Genomic DNA, 19302 nt, shown 5'->3' on the forward strand with positions numbered 1-19302 from the left:
GACACTGTCATCGAAAGTGATCGCTGCAAAATACGTCCCCTGGGCGTTTTAAGGAGAACATAAATGAAATGACATAAGCTGTACATCTGAGCTTGTGAGTTCCTAACTTTCCTGCAACAGCCAGTGTAAAATGATTGTCAGCAATTATCTTTCTAACAGCATAATGTCTCAATTGAAGCTTTTTACTGACTGACTTAGACGGCAACCACAGTGCTCTCCATTAAACTTTACTCTAGTGGCTTGTTAATCACTCCAGACTAATGTGCATTGTACTGCTTCTGGTGGGACAGGTTTACTTTCGTGATTTCTTAACGCGATGTCGGCAATATGGAGTCACCAGCTACGAATTGCCTGAAACAAAGGACGAGGAGGTGCCCGACGAGAAGCCGGCGTCTGGTACGAAGAAGTCTGAAACAGACAGCCTTCTGGATGCCTGCAGGTTCGTTATTTTTCTTTTGAAGCATAATCTTTTCTTAACTCGTTCTTCAGTTTCATGCTGTCAGTGTTGTTGGCGCCGCTGTCTGCCGCCGAGACCATGGCTGCACACCAAGATCATTGGATGCCTGTGCGACTATAAGCTTCTTCCATTAGTGGAAGTGCACACCATGTCACATGTGCTTCCACCAATGAGAGAGGAGTTTGGTCACATGACACAAAGCTTAGTTCCCTGCAACACCACCAGATGGCGTTGCCATCCGTGCATCAGGAGCAACGGAACCCACCGATTGTGCCTGCAGTAATATGGAAGTTTTGCTGCGGTGCAGTCATGTTTCACCTTTCCCATTGTGAGTTAGTGGCAGTGCGGGCGTTTTCTGCCATCCCACATTAACCAGATGGTGCTTAACATCGCGGCATTGCTTCTAGTGTATGCTGTCAAAGCAGGCGAGCACTTGGGTATTTGCAGAGGAGCTTAGTAATTTAAACGAGACATTTAAACATCCTTTATACTAAAATGTCATGGAGAAAACACGGCCCTCAGATCTCCAAGCGATTTGGTGAGGTCGAGTGTGGGACAGTAAACGCCTAGTCCTGACCACAGCTAACGCTTAAACATCTGCGTTATGCACTCGTAACTGCTGTGCCAATTGATCTGTGCGATAATTTTCTTTGGCAGTTCTTATGCCTTCAGTTAAGACTGGGACCGCTACTGGTAGATAAGCACAAAGTGGATATACTTAAACCTATATATAACAAAGTTGGTAGAATCAGGAATTTGCTTTAATATATCAAAACTTTTTTTATGCTGAAATTTGACCTTTTATACAAAAACTGTCTCCAATGGTTTTTTCTTGCACAGAAGAGGCCATAAAGTTTTTAGAATTACCTGGATATCGGGGGAAAAAACAAATTGGGATGAGAAAAAAAATTCTTTTAGTTGAATTGTAGATTCGGCAACAAAAGGTATGGTGCTATGCCACGTCAGCAACAGCTTCACATTGGTGGTACGAAGTGAAGCCAGCCACGCCTTCACGTCCACTCTGTATCTGTGGCTATAGTGTCTCCTGCAGAGGGACGACATTATCGGGAAAAGTGCCCGTAGTGGGGAGCAAATGCTTGTTCTGCAGTGCGTGTCTGAAACTCGAGATTATGCAACCTCAAGCACTAATCATGCGGGGAAGACAGCGCACATGATGCCAGGCCATCTCAGAAACTGCAGCGCTTACGTTTGTACTAACGTGCAACAGTCTGGCGGGGAGATGAATAGAATGGTAGAGAGAGCAAACAGAGAATGGGTACAACTGATGCAGCCGCGAAACGAGTGAGTAACAGCCTTGCCACTCTTCGTTTGCATACATGGAGGACAAGAGAATGCTGCTACTAGACATAAGAGCAGTTGCAGACGAAGTGGTTGTCTAAGTTCGAGGTACAGTATGGTACTGTACATTTCTGCTATTTCTGTAAAATAAACACCATGCAAATTTGTCAAGTGGACAACTGACGCAGGGCGTGCAAATGCAAAGCCGCCGTAAGGCACCATAGTCTCGAGGTGGCACACATGGAAGTGGCCACACATCAAATCAGCACTTCTGTGCCCGCTGAAGTAGCTTTGCAGCTGTGGTGCTGCTCGAGGTCACGGGTTCGATCAAGGCCTTGGCAGCTGCAAATCAATGAGGGTGAAATACAAAAACGCTTGTGTATTTAGATGCAGTGGTACATTACTAACGGGTGAAAAATTATCTAGATTCCACCACTACGGCATGCCTCATAATCCAATTGTGGTTTTGGCACGTGCAGTCCCATTATCTAATTCAAGTTTAATGCTTCTGCCACGATGCGGTGTGCCATGTGAGGCAGTGAAAATGTTAGCCTTGTCAATAAATGAATGAATAGAATTTATTGATAGGAAGGACAGAGAGGTCGACCTGAGCTAGTGCGCTCTAGTCTGCTACTCTGCACTGGGGAAGAGGGAAGGGGAGTGAAAGTATTGGAATGGATGATGATGATAAGAGAAGTGGTGAGTGCTTATGTACATGAGACAGTTGCCTCGCTAGAGCCGCTCGTCGAGCTTGGTGTCCTGCAGAAACTCCAACAATACTTTTGTTGCACGCATTGAAATTGCAGTGTCAGGCCATGGGCCGAGGATAGCTTCCTCCGACAGTAGTTGCCTGCCAACACTGGCTAAGAAACTGTCTAACGTCCTTCGCTCCAGCATATATGCTGGGCAGTCGCACAGTACGTGTTGCAGTGTTTCGGGCATCTGGCAGTGTACACAATCAGGGCTGTTCGATTGGCCGATGAGGTGTGCGTAGCGACGGGTGAAAGCAACGCCGAGCCGAATCCTGTGTAGCAATGATTTTTGTAAAGGTTATGAACAAAGGCATGCAACAACGCCTCCAGCAGGCACGTCTCGCTGCGTGTTCTGTGTACTATGCAGACAAACAGCAGTGTTGCATACAAAGTAACGTTTAACATCAAATTGCCACTTTTGTGTTGGACTAAACGTTTAAAAAATTAAAACATTCGCCATCAACATCACTGCAAATTATCATCTCTCAAATCAGGGAGCACGGAAAGTTTTGCTTACATCGATTCCCACAGTGCATGGGATCCACATAATTTTTACTATCTGCATTCCATTTCCATTTCCATTTATTATCTTTGTATTTCTTTGCGCCAACAGTGAAATTTTTGTAATATTGAAATTGTGTATAAACATAGTTCGTTATATTGAGGTTCAATATTGGTGGTGTTCTGTGGACAAGTTATAGAAAGCTTTTTAGAAAAATGCTTTGTTATATTGATAATTTCATTATGTTGAGGTTTAACTGTACTGCAGTATCTCCTATTTGTCCCTTTTAGTGCTTTTTGCCAGTCTTCTGCATACATTGCTGTGCTCATTACTTGTCAAAATATTTATAATTATAATAAAAAGCTCATATAATATATACAGTTAAACTAGCAAATATACTTTTTTTTGTCTGTGCTTCAAAATAAGATGCATTGTTCAAAGAACGCACTCTGTAGTACAGCTGAATGCTATGGATATCTGCAGCAGCCTCTACTTGACACTTTGAAGAAAGCTCATGAGAGAAATTAAGCTATTACAAATAAGTACATTTGTTTGAGCATTAGAGAAGAAATAAATGACGCCCGCCATGGTTGCTTAAAGGCTTCGACATTGTGCTATTAAGCACAAGGTCATGGTATCAAATTCCAGGCGCTGTGGCCACATTTTGATGGGGGCGAAATGCAGTTATGCTCGTATTCTGTGCATTGGATGCACGTTAAAGAACCCCGGGTGGTCAAAATTATTCCGGAATCCCCCACTACGGTGTGCCTCTTAATCACTTCGTTGTTTTGGTACCTCCGAGTTTAATGTAGAAATAAACGACGTGTTGTGTAAAACACTAAGCAAAAAAAAAGTGTGTGCTTATTTTTGTACCAGATGAATATTGATAAAAATGCAAGTTGTATCCAGTCATAAACACAGTCAGTGCATTAAATAAATATTTCACAAACTAACTGCTTTAAATACTTGTTTTCCTGGAAACAATTAGCGATTAGAATGCCTTACGTTGAAATTTCCTTTGGTTCCAACTGCCCGCATGATGCATTTTCTGGACTGTCTTAAGATTATATTTTTGTTACCTTTGTAGATTTTTCTGTGTTCCTTTTGTATGTGCTCATGTTCAGGTGTGGGACTCCTGCGCTGATCGTGCCATCTTGATATGAATGCAAATTCCTGCGCCAAACTGCTCCAAACACAGAAAATCGACCGAAGTTGTGCCATGCTGCACCATAACGGCTCCGGCCTGTGTGCTTCGGCAGTTAAAGCAAACAGTGACTAGATTCGTTCTCTGAAGGAAAGTGCAGCCATTCACATTCCACACAGTGTCCGATCGCGCCTCCTGCACAGCTTTTACAATTTTTCGCTCTTTTAATACTGGAATTTACCACGCTTCCGGCAAGTGGCCAGCATGCATGTGGCCACTCTCGACTATTGTCGCTTCTGTCGGCACAGCCAGGGTGGCTGTATTTAGAGTGTTAAAGCGAAGGCTACGGAAACAAAGCATGCCTATTTTACCGCTGCTGGAAGTAGTCGCCGCAGTTTTGTTCACATTTTCTTACATGGTAAACAGACAACATTATTTTTTTGTTTTTTCTGCAGGACCTAATTTGGAATGGTATGTAACGTTCACCAGTCAGGTACTGGTGTTTTGTTGTATTTTTAGTTTCCTCTTTCGAGTTCTTGCACGCCCGAGACAGTCGCACGTTTTGCACATTCCTCAAACGCAGAATGGCGCCCATGCCTTCTGGTGAGTGGTTGTCGCTTGCTGTCCCACCATTCAACTGCCCTGAGAGGCTGTTGACCAACTTGAGCAGCAGAAGACTGTTGAAGCTCACATAACAAATGTTTGCAGTGTCTACGCAGAAACCGAGTGAACTCATCGGGAAATCACAACCTTCGGCATGTACAAATGAGCGAGTGAGCTGACTGCTGTGCCAGCTATACCAACGCCAGCATAGGTTACGTATCCAAGTCCTGATTGATGCCATACGGCTGCTTAGGACGTCCGACACAGGTTACGTTTCTCGCTCTTCAGGAACTTGGTACTTATCGGATGTGAATAAGTATGATTGATTCACGCCGAATTAATTGTACCTGCCTTCACTAAAGTAAAGAGGTTGTGCGAGGTCGATGAAAGTGCTGCTGAGTGCATCCAGACTACATTGTGTACAAATACAGCTCTGCCCCCGTAGATTTTGCTTCATAGCCAAGAAAAGTTGTCAGCAAGTCTAGAATACGGTCGAGTTGGCTGAGCTGAGGCGCAAAACAATGAAAATTAGGCTGAGCGCGCTTGCAAGCGAACTATATGTTAGGGTGATGCATGTTGCAGCGGGTTTAGCAGGTGGGCATCTCATTCCCCAGGGCCGATCTAACATAAAACTATTCCAATCTGTTTTATGCCTGTATGGCTGAGGCCTGAGTCGTCTTGACCTATCACGAAGGGCTAATGGCAGATTTTTAATAAAATGTCACAGTTTTGCTCGAAAAGCGAAGCATCGATTGCGATAGAAAATATAGTAGACAGCTGTACAAAGTAAGCATAGTAATTCTGTTGGCCATATGAACTTGTAAAGATTTGTTTACTACTAAATTAACGCATGCATAAGCAGACATAAACACAACTCACTAGATGACTGCAGAAACTTGCTGTTGAAATGCTGGAGTGAGGAAACGCGGCAGCATCAGCGAGCGAATTGATCTTCGTGCTGCCTCGCTTCAACACAAACTAAGCGGCGAAAACACAGTACTCATGAAGCTATCAGCACTTGCAATCTGTTGCCATCACATATTGCTCTCAAGATAGGCTGCGCCATACGCAGCAGCCACCGGAGTAGAACCCCCTCCCTCCCCTCCTCCGGTACCTTGCACGAAACGTAAGATGGCACGGTTCCTTCTCGTTTTTCTCCTTTACACGCGCAATATTGAGCCGCCGTTGTTCGTTTACCCTCGCACACTTTCACTCGCACATACAGCATACCGTCATCGACAGTGTTATCACCCCTGGACTTTACACGGAACATCAGGGCAACAATGATGGCACAGATGCGCCTGGAGTGTCCATATAATCGTTACCGTCATAAAAACAGATTACAGTAGTTTTGTGTTATACCAGCCCAGGGATGATTGTGGCTGTGTGGCTCTATGACATATGGCTATGACATATGGCTATGGCTGTATGACATATCGTGACCCAGAAATCATGATTTGATTGGACCACATAGTTTGAGAACACTTTCCGCTATCATCATGAGTGTAGGAGCGGGAATAAATACTAGTTCGATCGTAGTGCCAAGGATGTTTTCGGCTTTACAGGAAAGCATGCACCGTGCGGCCACTCCACCCACTTTTCTATATTCTAGTACGCTATAGCTACAAAGTGCGCTTGTGCTGCGCGCTTCTTGTTGGTTTATTCTGTTTTCTCGTGGTTTTGAAGTGCGCTTCCATATTCTACTATTCTACCAAGATTCTGATTAGCTTGTTCCAAACTGCTTCGAGTGAAATTTTATCTGCTCCAGATAGCTACAAAACGCAATTTTACTTGCTCCGAAAATTGCTCCAAAATCACTTGGGCAGTCCCACTCCTGCATGCTGTAACTCTCCCTTGCTTGGACATGTGTGTGCGATATTGTGTGAGTGCAATAAAATAAAAGGACAGTAAGCCTTGTTGTTGTCAGGCTACTTGTTCATTTGCAGCTTTGTCTTCTGTGCAAAACCACCGTCACTGGAATTTAAGCTCTTGTCCTTGCATATGTGAGTTCTACATGCTAACCATTGTGCAACTTGGGCACTTGAGTGATACTGTGAAGGTGCATCGAAATAACCCAAAGGACATGTCAGAGCAATCTCATAAGCACTATGCTTTATATGCAATATTGTGCCTCATTTTCACTGTTAATAATCTACTGGCATCTGCCAGGAAAGTACAAACAGAATTTTGAAGTATTCTGCCACTATAAACTGATTTAACATTGCTCCTCAGCCTTTTTTTTTTTACTCCGTAAAAGAATGGTGAAAAAAATTCAAGGGCCACGTAGTTATCTCTACGTGGATGAATGCGAAAGCATTGCAACCACCGCACAATGCTTAGACATTATGCCACAACAAAAGGTCGTGGGTTCGACTCCCACCAGAGGTCGAGGGTTCGACTCCCAATGAAGGTCGTGGATTTGAGCGTCGTAATTAACTGTACCTCATTTCACTCTGCCTTAATTAACTTCACCTTAACACCAAAGGTTGTTGGTTCGACTCCCATGAAAGGCCCTGGGTTCGAGTGCCTTAGCTCTACCTTAATTAATTGTGCCTTAATTAACTTCACCTTCATTAACACCAAAGGTTGAGGGCTCAATGTCTTTGGTCACGCCAATGCCGACAACTACACCAGATTTTCTGCCTCATGAGCCATGTAATGCTGCCACATTAAAGATGTAGAAAAATCTTGTAATAAAGACTGAATTATTTTTTACATGCAAGCGGTTCTATTCATCATATAAAGCAAGACCAAGTGAAAAAGATTGTGTTAGAAAGGTGACATACGATGATCGATTAGTGCTTAGAAAAAAAGAGCTAAGAAAATTAATCTTCTTTTTCTACAGCAGAAATATATAAGTAAAATGCTCTCTTATTTAATTATCTGTGCTGTGGCATGCAGATGAATGTGAGGCTCGCATTATTTTTGTTTGATTTCTTTTTCAGGATTTTGTGTTCCTTCTCTTTTCGACTCAGACACACCGAATAGCCAGATTTAATTGCTAAAACCAATAACGCAGCGTAGGAATATCTAGAAGCATCCTGGTAAGCTGTTTATGTAACTACTGAACACACACAAAAATCACAATGTCACTAGTGCTCACTGTTATATCCAACATATTGTTAAAACCAGTATTGTTAGAAGTGCGTTTGACTCTACATACAGTGGAACCCACTTACACCAATATCAGTTCTAACAGTATAATGAATACAACAGTGTGCAGCTGATGCACCATCAACTTTTATATGTGTTCTGTGGCAAAATGCACCGATTTCTACAGTGCCCAATGCCACATTATCAGTTAGTATAACAACTACATCTGGCTACTGGGTGCGTGCATCGAAAAGAAAAAGGACGCAAAATGCTTTAACAAAAATATGGAAAAAAAAAACGCGACTTTGCCACACTTGCTTCTGTTGAACAACCCCACTGGCACACCTTCGTTATGTTGCATCGCTGGCCTCGCCCTCCCTCTCCCGTCTCACCTTTTCACCAATGTTGGAGGGGTGGAAGGGAGACGGGCAAAGTAATGGCAAAAAAGTATGGGTGGCAAAGCGGGTGGCATTTTCTCACCCCCCCCCCCCCGCCCCCTGAATTTGCATTCCTTTTCTTTTCAGTACAGACAACCAGTGATCACATTTAATTATAGCTGCTAGTGTGGCATGGGTACATTGTAGTAGGGTTTAGTTTACGATAGAGCACATACAAAATTTCACAGTCCTGCTCATTATTACATCTGAGTATTGTTAAAACCAGTGTTGCTTTAAGTGGGCTTGACCATACTTCTTTCTTTCTAATTCAAATGTTTGAATGTTTGTCGCCTGTGCTTTTTTCGTATGAACCTGTTATAACAGTTATTGGATATAACAATGAGATTTTCTTGGCACTTGAATATTGTTATAAGTGAGCTTGACTGTATGTGTCTCGCATGTCTTTCCACAATCACGTTGGTGTCTTGCAATTTAAATGTAACATGTGATGTAATTAGTGTACACACTGCCTTATATTCTGGTACACTTTGCTTGCTTGTGTGTACCCGCCGCAGTGGCCTAGCGACTATGGCGTGCTGCAAAGCACAATTTCGTGGGATCAAATCCCAGTTGCAGCCACCACATTTCCATGGGGTGAAATGCAAGAACGCCCATGTCTCGTGCATTGGGGGCACGTTCAAGAAACTCAGGTGGTCAAAAGTAACACTTGGTTAGAGCAATATTAGCGCTTTGTTTGGCTGGTTAAGCTCTGCGCCAACAAGTGGCTGGACCGTGCAGACCGATCAGGCCGCTCAAGTACATCTACGCTAAAGTTCCTTCATCAGCTTGAGTTTATGCCTCCAGCCATCCGTCGAAACGCCCAGCTTGCCTGTGGTTGCCGGAACACCAGACACGTTCGGCACTGCGACAGAATGCTCGCAACATGCACTGTTTCGATAGCACTTGCTTGGGGTCGACTGCCAAGCAGCTGGCAGAGAGTTTGGAGAGGCTTCGCTCGCTTGCTCATAGAGAACCGGAAGTCGACAGCACGACGTGCCATCATGACACAGAGCCACTGAAGGCGGAGCTTAGCCCCGATCACTCGGCAAATGAGTTGCAGAGAAAATGCATGACAATGGAGGAGGGTAACTTGTAATTGTCCGTAGCTCTCTTAATATGAGACGCTTCACACAAATTGTTGTGTGAATTATTAACTATAGCTGTACCCTACCCGTCTACAAAATTTGTTCAAACCGTTTCAGGGGCCCTTTAAGTGATGTACTATTCCACTTAAATATGTAGTGGGCAGTAGTTTGGCATTTGATGGAAATTAATAAGAAATTCAATCTTCATATTATGCAAGGGCGTGTTTGGCCATTGTGGTGACCAAATTGTAGTGCGAATGATTAACTTTATCTGTACCCTACGCGTCTACAAAATTTGTCCGAACCGTTTCAGGGGCCCTTTAAGTTTATTACAAAAAAGCTTATCAGGCTAAAACGAAACTGGCCTTCACTGCACATTTGGCTGCGTGGTCACAAGTTCATTCTTCAGCACTCTCCTTGTGGAATGGTGTGTTGTTTACTGCAACCACAGAGCATTGGACGAGCTTAGATAGTCTTGAGGGCTGCATTGAAAACAAGACAGTCCTGGTTGAGTTGGGCTTGTCGCTAGTCTTGTTTGCAAGCACGGACTTGACAAACTCAGCTCGTCTTCTGTACAGAAAGACTTAAGGTGTCCGGTAGTCTCATCATCATAGAGTTCCCTACTAAAATTGCTTGAAGAAACTCTGGTGCCGCGATTGTTCAGCTAGCATGGAAATAATGCTTACTACATGGGCTTGTCTGATTTTGTGCTTGTAACTTGAGACGTTCTTGTGGCTTTATTTACTATGCTGTCTACCTGCCTCTATTGGGCCAAATTGTGAAGCAATCCTACAGACTCTGCGTGCATGCGTAATATCTGAATTCTTGCATTTCTAATACGCTATTTCATTGACAATTATCAATTTGCACAGTCACAAAGTCGTTCGAAGCCAAGTTTAGGCAAATTCATGTACTAACCATCATTCTCATGCGGGCTGAACCTCCATGATTGGTGCTCACGTAGCCACTAGTGCCAGAGTTCCCCCTAATGCTTTCTTTTTTTCTGTAGAAAACTCCGTGGCTATCATTCAATATGTTTGCAAATCGCACAAGTGGTGACCCGCTGTTGAAATATTTATGCTTATCCTTGTCCAGGAAGCGGAAAGAGAAGATAGCCCGCTTCACGGAACAGAAGGCAATGGAGGAGCGGCAACGACAGCTTAAGGACCTTATCAACAGCCCCACGGTGGATGATGAGGTCTTGGTACGTGCAGCAGCCAACTACATAAAACCTGCTGGTGCCCACAGAAATGGTGCACACTTTGAGCCCATTGCGACATGCAAGTTCGGCTAACTTTGGTATTTACAGTCTAACCTCGGTGTAAAGAACAGACACGGTCGAACCTTGTTATATCAAATTCACGAGAAGATGTTGACTAGTTTGATATAGGGCATAATTCAATATAAACATTTGAAAGGACTGGACAGTGTAACAGCATGTACCATATATAACAGCACTTTATTGACGAAATTTACTTACTGTTGGTTTACTGTAGCATGAAATAGTTGTGAATTTTCTTATCCTTAAATACCTTCGTTGCCTGGAAGAGCAGGTATTTTTCACACATTGTCGAAGAACTCTGAGCGGCTAAGGCCACATCCATCCAGCTTCGCATTGGTACAGAGCGAGCATAGTCATCACGCTGGAGCAGGTGGGCACAGGATCAGAGTTTTCCTCACTGTTCCCTTCACTCGCGTCCTGATTCGTGACATCGGCGATGAAGTCGCCGACGTCGTGAAGATATAAGATGTCACCGAGCACACAAACTTGTTGGCTGCAGACCTGTCAATGGCTTCTGGAAATGCTGAAAACTCACTCCAAATTTCGTGTGAACTGGCGACGGCTTCGTTGCACTCGTCAGAACACTTTTAACTGTGTCATTGGCACCACAGGAACTGCCAGAATGGAAGCAGTTTTGGATCGTATTCTACTAAATGTGAGCATAGATGCTGTGATGATGTCAGATTTCATATGTCGCAGCACTCGACTCAATGGTTTCCAACGTCACGGTGGATGACTTATTCTGCTGCTTCCCACTGGTCATCGTGCAAAAAAAGGAGACATTTGCGAAAATAACCCAATAAACAATGGCGCGAATCTAGCCTCAAAAGCACAAGGAAGATGAAAAATTTAGAGTACGCTTAAGCTTCACCTTGAAGAGTGGAACGCGATAGCATTGAAAGATCCCCGAGTGCTTCTCATGCTTCCTGGCAGCTGCAGCTTATATAACTGTAATGTTTACCTGGAAACGCTTGTGGCAAATGCTATGCACAAAGGCGAGCTTTCTGATAGAAACTCGCCTTTGAAATAGAAATAGAAAGTCTTGCATGGGCTACGATGCGGTGGAGGCGAGCGCCATCTGCAGATGTTGCAAGGAACTGCGCGTGCCACTGTATGAACTTTGAGATTTGCTCGCGCAAGTCTGGGAGGCCATGGCCACTCTATGAATGATAGAAACACTGGAAAAGGGGTTTTGGTGTGTTTTTTTTTAAATTCTCCCGTAACAGAATTATGTTTTCTCGTATATTCAAATTACAATCCAACGCGATCATGTCTGTAGGTTGTGTGTATGTTGTACTTTATGATTTTTCAATGTATTTTACCTTGAGAAATTAAATTCAGTAATTTCCTTGTGCCGTATGGGGGGCCTGCGTGGTTGCGTATGTGGGGTTCAAAATTCTTTTTATCGAAGTGACGTCCAACGCCGGATGCAGACGACAGATTTTCTATGACTCGGGGCCCTCAACGCTTTAGCGTTATAACTGATTGGCTGTATGAGTGAGGGTTGCAGGGCAAGCCAGGCAAATTTTTTTAGGGGGGAAGGAGGGAGGTGTAATTGCCCACAGTGCAGTTTCACAGTAGAGCCACACAGGTGCAGTGAGGCTAAACCACTTTTTTCGAGGGGGCAGTGGCAGTTTGTTCGGCTGTCGTGGAAAAGCCAACTTCTGCCACAGTTTCGCGCTCTTGAAATGGGCTCTATCGGTAGTGGCTATTATTTTTGTTGGATGTAACCATATTTTTTGCCATATATTCACATTATAACTTTACAGTGCTAGAAATTGCTCGATGTAAGGGATAAGCTGATGTAAATGGGTTCAATATGGTTGGGTTCGACTGTATGTAATGAATTATCTGATATAGCGAAGTAAATATAAAATGTTGGTTGGCCATGTTTTATTTTATTGAATGTTTTGCTGTTTTGATGCTCTACTGAAGCGGAAATTGTAAGATCCGAGACTGTATCAGTTACAGCAAAGTAAATACAGTCGACATCTGCTAATTAGACCCTGATCGGACCAATGAAATTGGTTGGAATTATCTAGCAAGTCGAATAAAACAAGAGGCAGAAATAATACTGAAATGCACCGCTGATTCAGTTGGCAGTATTTTCCTTCATTCTAACCTGTCCAGAATTGAGCGTGCACCCGATTCTTTAGCAAGAAAAATGTAGCATGCCTCCGAATCTGACAGTATAGAAAGGACAAAACCCATCAAACTTTGCCTTCACAAAATGTAAATTTATTTACTTAATGTCCATAATCATCACTCTCTGACAGCACTTTATCACTGTCTATGAACACGCGCATGTCCATAGTGTATTTGATATCTTGCACTTATTGATCAATACCCTGGAAAATATCTACAGAGATTCCACAGCCACCTTAATTCTACACAAGTAGGAAGATACCTATGAAGAAAGGGGTCAGACAAGGAGACACAATCTCTCCAGTGCTATTCACTGCGTGCTTGGAAGAAGTATTCAAGCTATTAAACTGGGAAGGTTTAGGAGTGAGGATCGACGGCGAATACCTCAGCAACCTTCGGTTTGCCGATGACATTGTTCTATTCAGCAACACTGTGGACGAGTTACAACAAATGATTGAGGACCTTAACAGGGAGACTGTAAGAGTGGGGTTGAAGAATAATATGCAGAAAACAAAGATAATGATAAATAACAGGGCAAGGGAACAAGAGTTCAAGATCGCAAGTCAGCCTCTAGAGTCTGTGGAGGAGTAAGTCTACCTTGGTCAACTAATCACAGGGAATCCTGACCACGAGAAGTAAATTCACAGAAGAATAAAAATGGGTTGGGTCGCATAAGGCAGACATCATGAACTCCTGACTGGGAGCTTACTGTTACTATTTAAAAGGAAGGTATACAATCAGTGCATTTTACTGGTGCTGACATATGGGGCAGAGAATTGGAGACTGGCAAAGAAGCTTGAGAACAAGTTAAGGACCATGCAAAAAGCGATGGAACGAAGAATGCTAGGCATAACTTTAAGAGACAGAAAGAGTGCGGTTTGGATCAGAGAGCAAATAAGTACAGCCACTATTCTAATAAACATTAAGAGAATAAAACGGTGCTGGGCAGGTCATGTAATACGCAAATTAGATAACCGTTGGACCATTAGGATGACAGAATTGATACCAAGAGAAGGGAAGCACAGTAGAAGACGGCAGAAGACTAGCTGGTGCGACGAAATTAGGAAATTTGCAGGTGCTGATTGGAATCAGTTGGCACAGGATAGGGGTAATTGGAGATAGCAGCAAGCACAGGTTTTGCATCGTAGATGTTCTGTACATTGCAGTAGCTTTTAGCAAATGCATATTACCGCTAGTTACTCGCTTACTGTGAAGACTGTTTCGAAACATTCAGCTTCGCACATTAGTGTGCTGTCGATGTTGTCTCAGTCACCCATGCTTTGGTACATTGATTCAAGTGTGCTCCCATTCACTTACTCTTGATACGTTGGCAATAAAGTGGGCGTAAGTTTGTGTGTGAGTTGGGGTGGATGTGTGTAGTTGATTTACGAGAAACTTACCATATGCCAAGAAGCGGCACTACTCCCTTTGTCACCGTATAACGAGCGGTATTCGCTCGTGCCGTCATTCCGGGTTGATGTCTTTTCCTTGGAGGTTAGCGCTACAACGCTGGCGGTTGAGTGATATTTTTCTTACTTGAGAAAAGCCGTGCATCGTGAAGAGCCTGCAACATAGGCACGCCTTATGTAGCAGCTGTCAGTGAACTTGGACACCCAAATTCATTCCATTCCTTAATATGGCACTCAAGATTTTTGCAGCCAACTGCTGTGCACGTCTACACACCACCGCTCGATATTTTGCAGCATAAATAGATCACAATGCATTAGCGAAGACCCAGCTGTATTTCCCACAGCTGATCGTACAAAAGCAGGGCAGCAGAGGTAATGGCTTCATATTTGTGCGCTTTTGCTTAGGCAACGTGCAGCGTGCTGCCAAAAGTGCCATCCCGTTTCTCTAGAGCAAACTGCTTCGCTAAAATGGTCAATAAAATGACTCCACAACAAGTACAAATGGGATGGTGGACCACGCCTATAGACAAACTACTTTGCTAGTGCTTCCTGTGTGCAATTCTCCGGGACACCAAAAACACGTGACTCGACTTGTTGCCGCTAGTTTAACACATCAAAAAGTTCTCATTTTAATGTGCTTTCATAAGCAGACTGAAAGAGGTGCATCACCGTCGTCGTGCTATGCGAGAACTTTTTCTGTTGGCATCTATGGTTGCCCTCTGGTGATGGCAACTGGCTAGGCTGGCTCTGACAGTAGACTACCGCAAACAGAATTTTGGTTTTTGTTTTGTATCAGATTGCATTGGGCCAAGTGATGTTTAAGCTAATTTTATCGGAAAAGAGGTGCACGTTAAAATCTGATAAATACTCTAATGATTCATTGTGAGCTACAATTCTATGAGCTACAAACGAACTATGGAAAGAAGAAGGATAGGTGTAACGTTAAGGGATAAGAAAAGAGCAGATTGGGTGAGGGAACAAACGCGAGTTAATGACATCTTAGTTGGAATCAAGAAAAAGAAATGGGCATGGGCAGGACATGTAATGAGGAGGGAAGATAACCGTTGGTCATTAAGGGTTACGGACTGGATTCCAAGGGAAGGGAAGCGTAGCAGGGGGCGGCAGAAAGTTAGGTGGGCGGATGAGATTAAGAAGTTTGCAGGGACGGCATGGCCACAATTAGTACGTGACCGGGGCTGTTGGAGAAATATGGGAGAGGCCTTTGCCCTGCAGTGGGCGTAACCAGGCTGATGATGATGATGATGATGACAATTCTATCTTTAATGTCTTTCTGGGGTAGGCCAAAAATGTGTACTTTCTACAAGAGATGACGTGTGTTAAACACATTCGCTGCAGCCTAAGTGCCGCCAAGACAGATGCTACTGCTGCTGTTGTAGTCGCCACTGCAGTCACCATTGGGCTTCGGTGTGTGCATGATGACCAGCCAAGTTCTAATTATATGGCGAAGGCTGATTTCATGATAAAAAAAAAATTCTTTAAGAAATTTGTGCGCTGTGGGTGGGACCTTCGGTCAGTATCCAGTGATTAGAGTCGAGCGGATGTATTTGTTTGCTTGCAGCTTGACACTATTCTGGTAGAAAAAAAATTTTAAATGCTTGGCAAAAGCAACTTGAAAGAGCACATGCTAGCACACGCATTTTGGCCAGCGGCTTGGCTGGCCCACATATGGTGAGCTAATGTGCCAGTCCTGTGGGATCACAGCAGTTGCACAGTTGGATATTAAAAACGGTGAGAAATGTGTTAGGACTTACCGTTGCTCACGTTTCATGTATCAATACAAGACACTGACATGCTGCTAAAATTGAAAAAAAAACTTTTGCTGGTCCTACTGTAGCCAGAAGCAGCAGTCACAACTGTGTTCTTTTTTCACAGCCGTGATTCATAACATTATTTTTCTTTTCTTTTTCGAGAATATCGGCATGTATACTTGTGGCATGTTTGTGTTGAATGTGACTCTGTTGTAACAGGGTTTGAGTGGACTGCGACAGTATTATTTATTTATTTACAATACTGCTACTCTCATTTGAGAGTGTGGCAGTTGGGCGATACAGTATACATGTATATCAGTACGCATCTAGGCAGAACAGTTAATTGAAAAAAAAAAGAATAAAAAGAAAACAATTGCCCAAGGATGGCAATATAAGAAGTAAGCTGAGTTTAGGAACGAAAAATGTAAGTTGGAAATGAAAATGAAAAATGTAATGTAATGAAAAATGTAAGCATTATATGTGCAGTTGACTACAGGATGTCATCGTCCAGAGGTGATGAGCGATCGTACCAGCATTTCTAAACAGTTGCAAGGCTGTTCAGAGGGCCTGCACACACACATTTGTTCAGGCACAGGTGGTGATGAGGTGCTCGCAATTGATTTTGAAATATGCGACTTGATCCAATGTAACTAAAAGTGTGAAAGCATACTGAGGAAAGTGCGTAGTTCGCTTCAGCGTGCGCCGCTAGGGAAGGTTTGCCAGTGCTGAGATTGACCCTTTGAGCATCGCATCTTCTTCTGCAAATGCATCTCCCCAGGGTCACATTTCTTTATCGTCGATTTAAAGACTTCAGAGTTATTTATATTTAAGTAAAAAACAAGCAAATGTTTTCAGGGGATGATAAAGCAACAAAATAGTTCTAAATCTGTGCAGTTTTTTACATGGTCTATTGTTGAACACGTGAATAAACTGGCATAAATAATTCTTTACCAATGTAGTAAAATTCACACAAAACTTCTTAAGTATGGATAAGTGGTCTGGTTCGTAATGCATTATTATAAAAACTTAGAATGCTAAAAGCACACAGGACGTAGAAAAATAAACACACAGCTCATGTGGTGTGATTCTTTTTCTACGTCCTGCTAGCGCTCTAAGTTTTTGTTATCACACAACTTATTTTTGTTTTAAATAGGTTGGGGCCAACTCGGGCTTGTATTTACAAAAGCTTCATTTCATTTTCTATTTTTATCACGAGTTGCACCGAGGATGTGATTCCAGCGAAGGCGGCGGTGTGGTGGCCGCCGAGCCACATCTGTACCAATGATGGAAGTGCAAAATCGCCTGTGTACCATGCATTGGGTGCACATTAAAGAAACCCCAGGCAGCCGACGTTAATCCAGAGACCCCCCACTGTGGCAGGCCTCATAATCAAATCGTGGTTTGGGCACATAAAGTCCCAGAATTTAATTTATATTTAACCAGTGATAGAGGGCCAGAGTAATGGGGAATGAAGTGGATTGCTAGAGAATACAGCCCCAGGGCAAACGGCGATAATGAAAGCGAGACGTGACATGTGAGCACCTGCAAGCAAACTCAGGGGGTGCGCGTCTATCAGAAAACCGCAAAAACAGAGCGAGGAAGAAACTTGCAGGAGCCATTATCAGTACTCATGTTTGATTGCTAGAGTCATTGGTGCACTCCCTCTTACCTTGTCAATTTCATCATCATCATCAACCTATTTTAAGTCCACTGCAAGACGAAGGCCTCTCGCTGCGAACACCTGTCCTGCGCCAACCGATTGCAACCAGCACCCGTGAATTTCCTAATTTTGTCGCCCCACCTACTCTTCTGCTGTCCTCGACTGCGCTTCCCTTCTCTTGGCACCCATTCTGTAACCCTAATAGTCTACGGGTTATCTAGCCTACGCATTACATGACCTGCCCAGCTCCATTTTTTTTTTCTCTTAATGTCAATTAGAAAAATTGGCTAACCCCGTTTGCTCTCTGATCCACACCACTCACTTGTACAGGGTAATTGTTTAGGGCGATTGGAATGCAACAAGCAACTCAGCGTGTCAGGTTATCAAATCCGATGGCTGTATTTGACTTGCATGACTTTTCACTCTGTACACCACCAAACAGTAATTGATCCTAATTTCACTGTATTGAGCTATGTTGTCATGTGATTTAATGGTGTGTGCGCTTGAGTTGACCTTTTTTACCCGTTTTCTTCCAGAGGGAGTACTACAATGTCCTGCTTAAATATTGGGTCAACGCTTCTATCGAGGAACTTCGTAGCATTGAAGGTTTGTTGCACCACAATTTGAATTTGCCTCTTGAGCGTTCGTGGGTGCTCACTTTCACGGCTGCTTGAACTTTTGTGACATTTTGCGTGTCTAGCACTGGACGCATCGGGACCTGCTGGTGACAGAATTCCTGGCACTGTACCAAGGCACCGTACTTCGCGTTGTGACAAGATCACTGTCACGTCTGGTGCTAGCTGCAAACTCTCGCAAAAGTATCCCTGAAAGTGATGGCCCAAGAATGCGACCCTGGCTGACCCTAAATATCTTAATTCAAATTGACGGACAACTTGAACTGGTTAGTTGGACTGGGCAGAGTTGCGCGTGTTTGCATTGGGAAAAGCCCCTGTAAATTCAATCTCTTACTACTGTGCAACAGTTATTTTTTTAAATATTCGAAATTCCCGCTTCCTGATCGCCTTTCGGACAAACCCGAGTCAACGTTCAGTGTGTAACTGGCCATCGTGACGATGCATGCTGTGGAAATAAATCCCTTTAGCTTTGCATTATGAATTGCGCGTGCACCACCTGTCCAGGGAACCAGGGTAAAGCATTGCTTTAGCATACTGTCATCATTATGAGCCAAAAGGTCTGTTCGATTCAGCCAAGTTTCTCTGCATCCTATCCTATCCACGGTGCACTGCACCTAGACCCTCGATTCCCCGAGGTGCAGCAGTGCACCCTGCACCCCCGTGCTCGATTGAACGGGGTGCAAGGCGAGGTGCTGCCGCGGTGCACTGCACCCTTGAACCTTGCAGCGAGTGGGTGCAGGCCGCCACCCCCTGCACTTTTTCGTTTGAGGTGCCGTGCACCTTTTTCTGAATTGAACAAACCTAAAGTTTTCAACATTTCATTTAAACTGTCGTGTGAGAGCCACCTGTACTTGGTTTGACAAAGCCATGATTGCAGTCCGGAATGTCATTGGCGCGAAGTTCCAGATGCTGTCTTAAATTACTTTCTGCATCATCACAACCATGTACTGCCAATCCCTGACATTCTGGGTACTGCAATGAAGATAATGTAGCTATGAATGATTTCCTTGCATCTTGCATTTCTTTTTGC

General features: G+C 43.6%; 1 protein-coding gene across 1 annotated transcript in view; it reads left to right on the forward strand.

The window, feature by feature from the left end:
• Tap42 (immunoglobulin binding protein Tap42) overlaps positions 1-19302 on the forward strand; it is a 65317-nt gene that overhangs the window by 13738 nt on the left and 32277 nt on the right. Inside the window, exons 4-6 of the mRNA XM_075693738.1 lie at positions 291-439; positions 10468-10576; positions 18174-18243. Coding sequence (XP_075549853.1) covers positions 291-439; positions 10468-10576; positions 18174-18243 — 328 coding nt within the window. The remainder of the gene's footprint in view (positions 1-290; positions 440-10467; positions 10577-18173; positions 18244-19302) is intronic.

The sequence above is a fragment of the Dermacentor variabilis genome, chromosome 5 (assembly GCF_050947875.1).
Source record: "Dermacentor variabilis isolate Ectoservices chromosome 5, ASM5094787v1, whole genome shotgun sequence".
NCBI lineage: Eukaryota > Metazoa > Arthropoda > Arachnida > Ixodida > Ixodidae > Dermacentor > Dermacentor variabilis.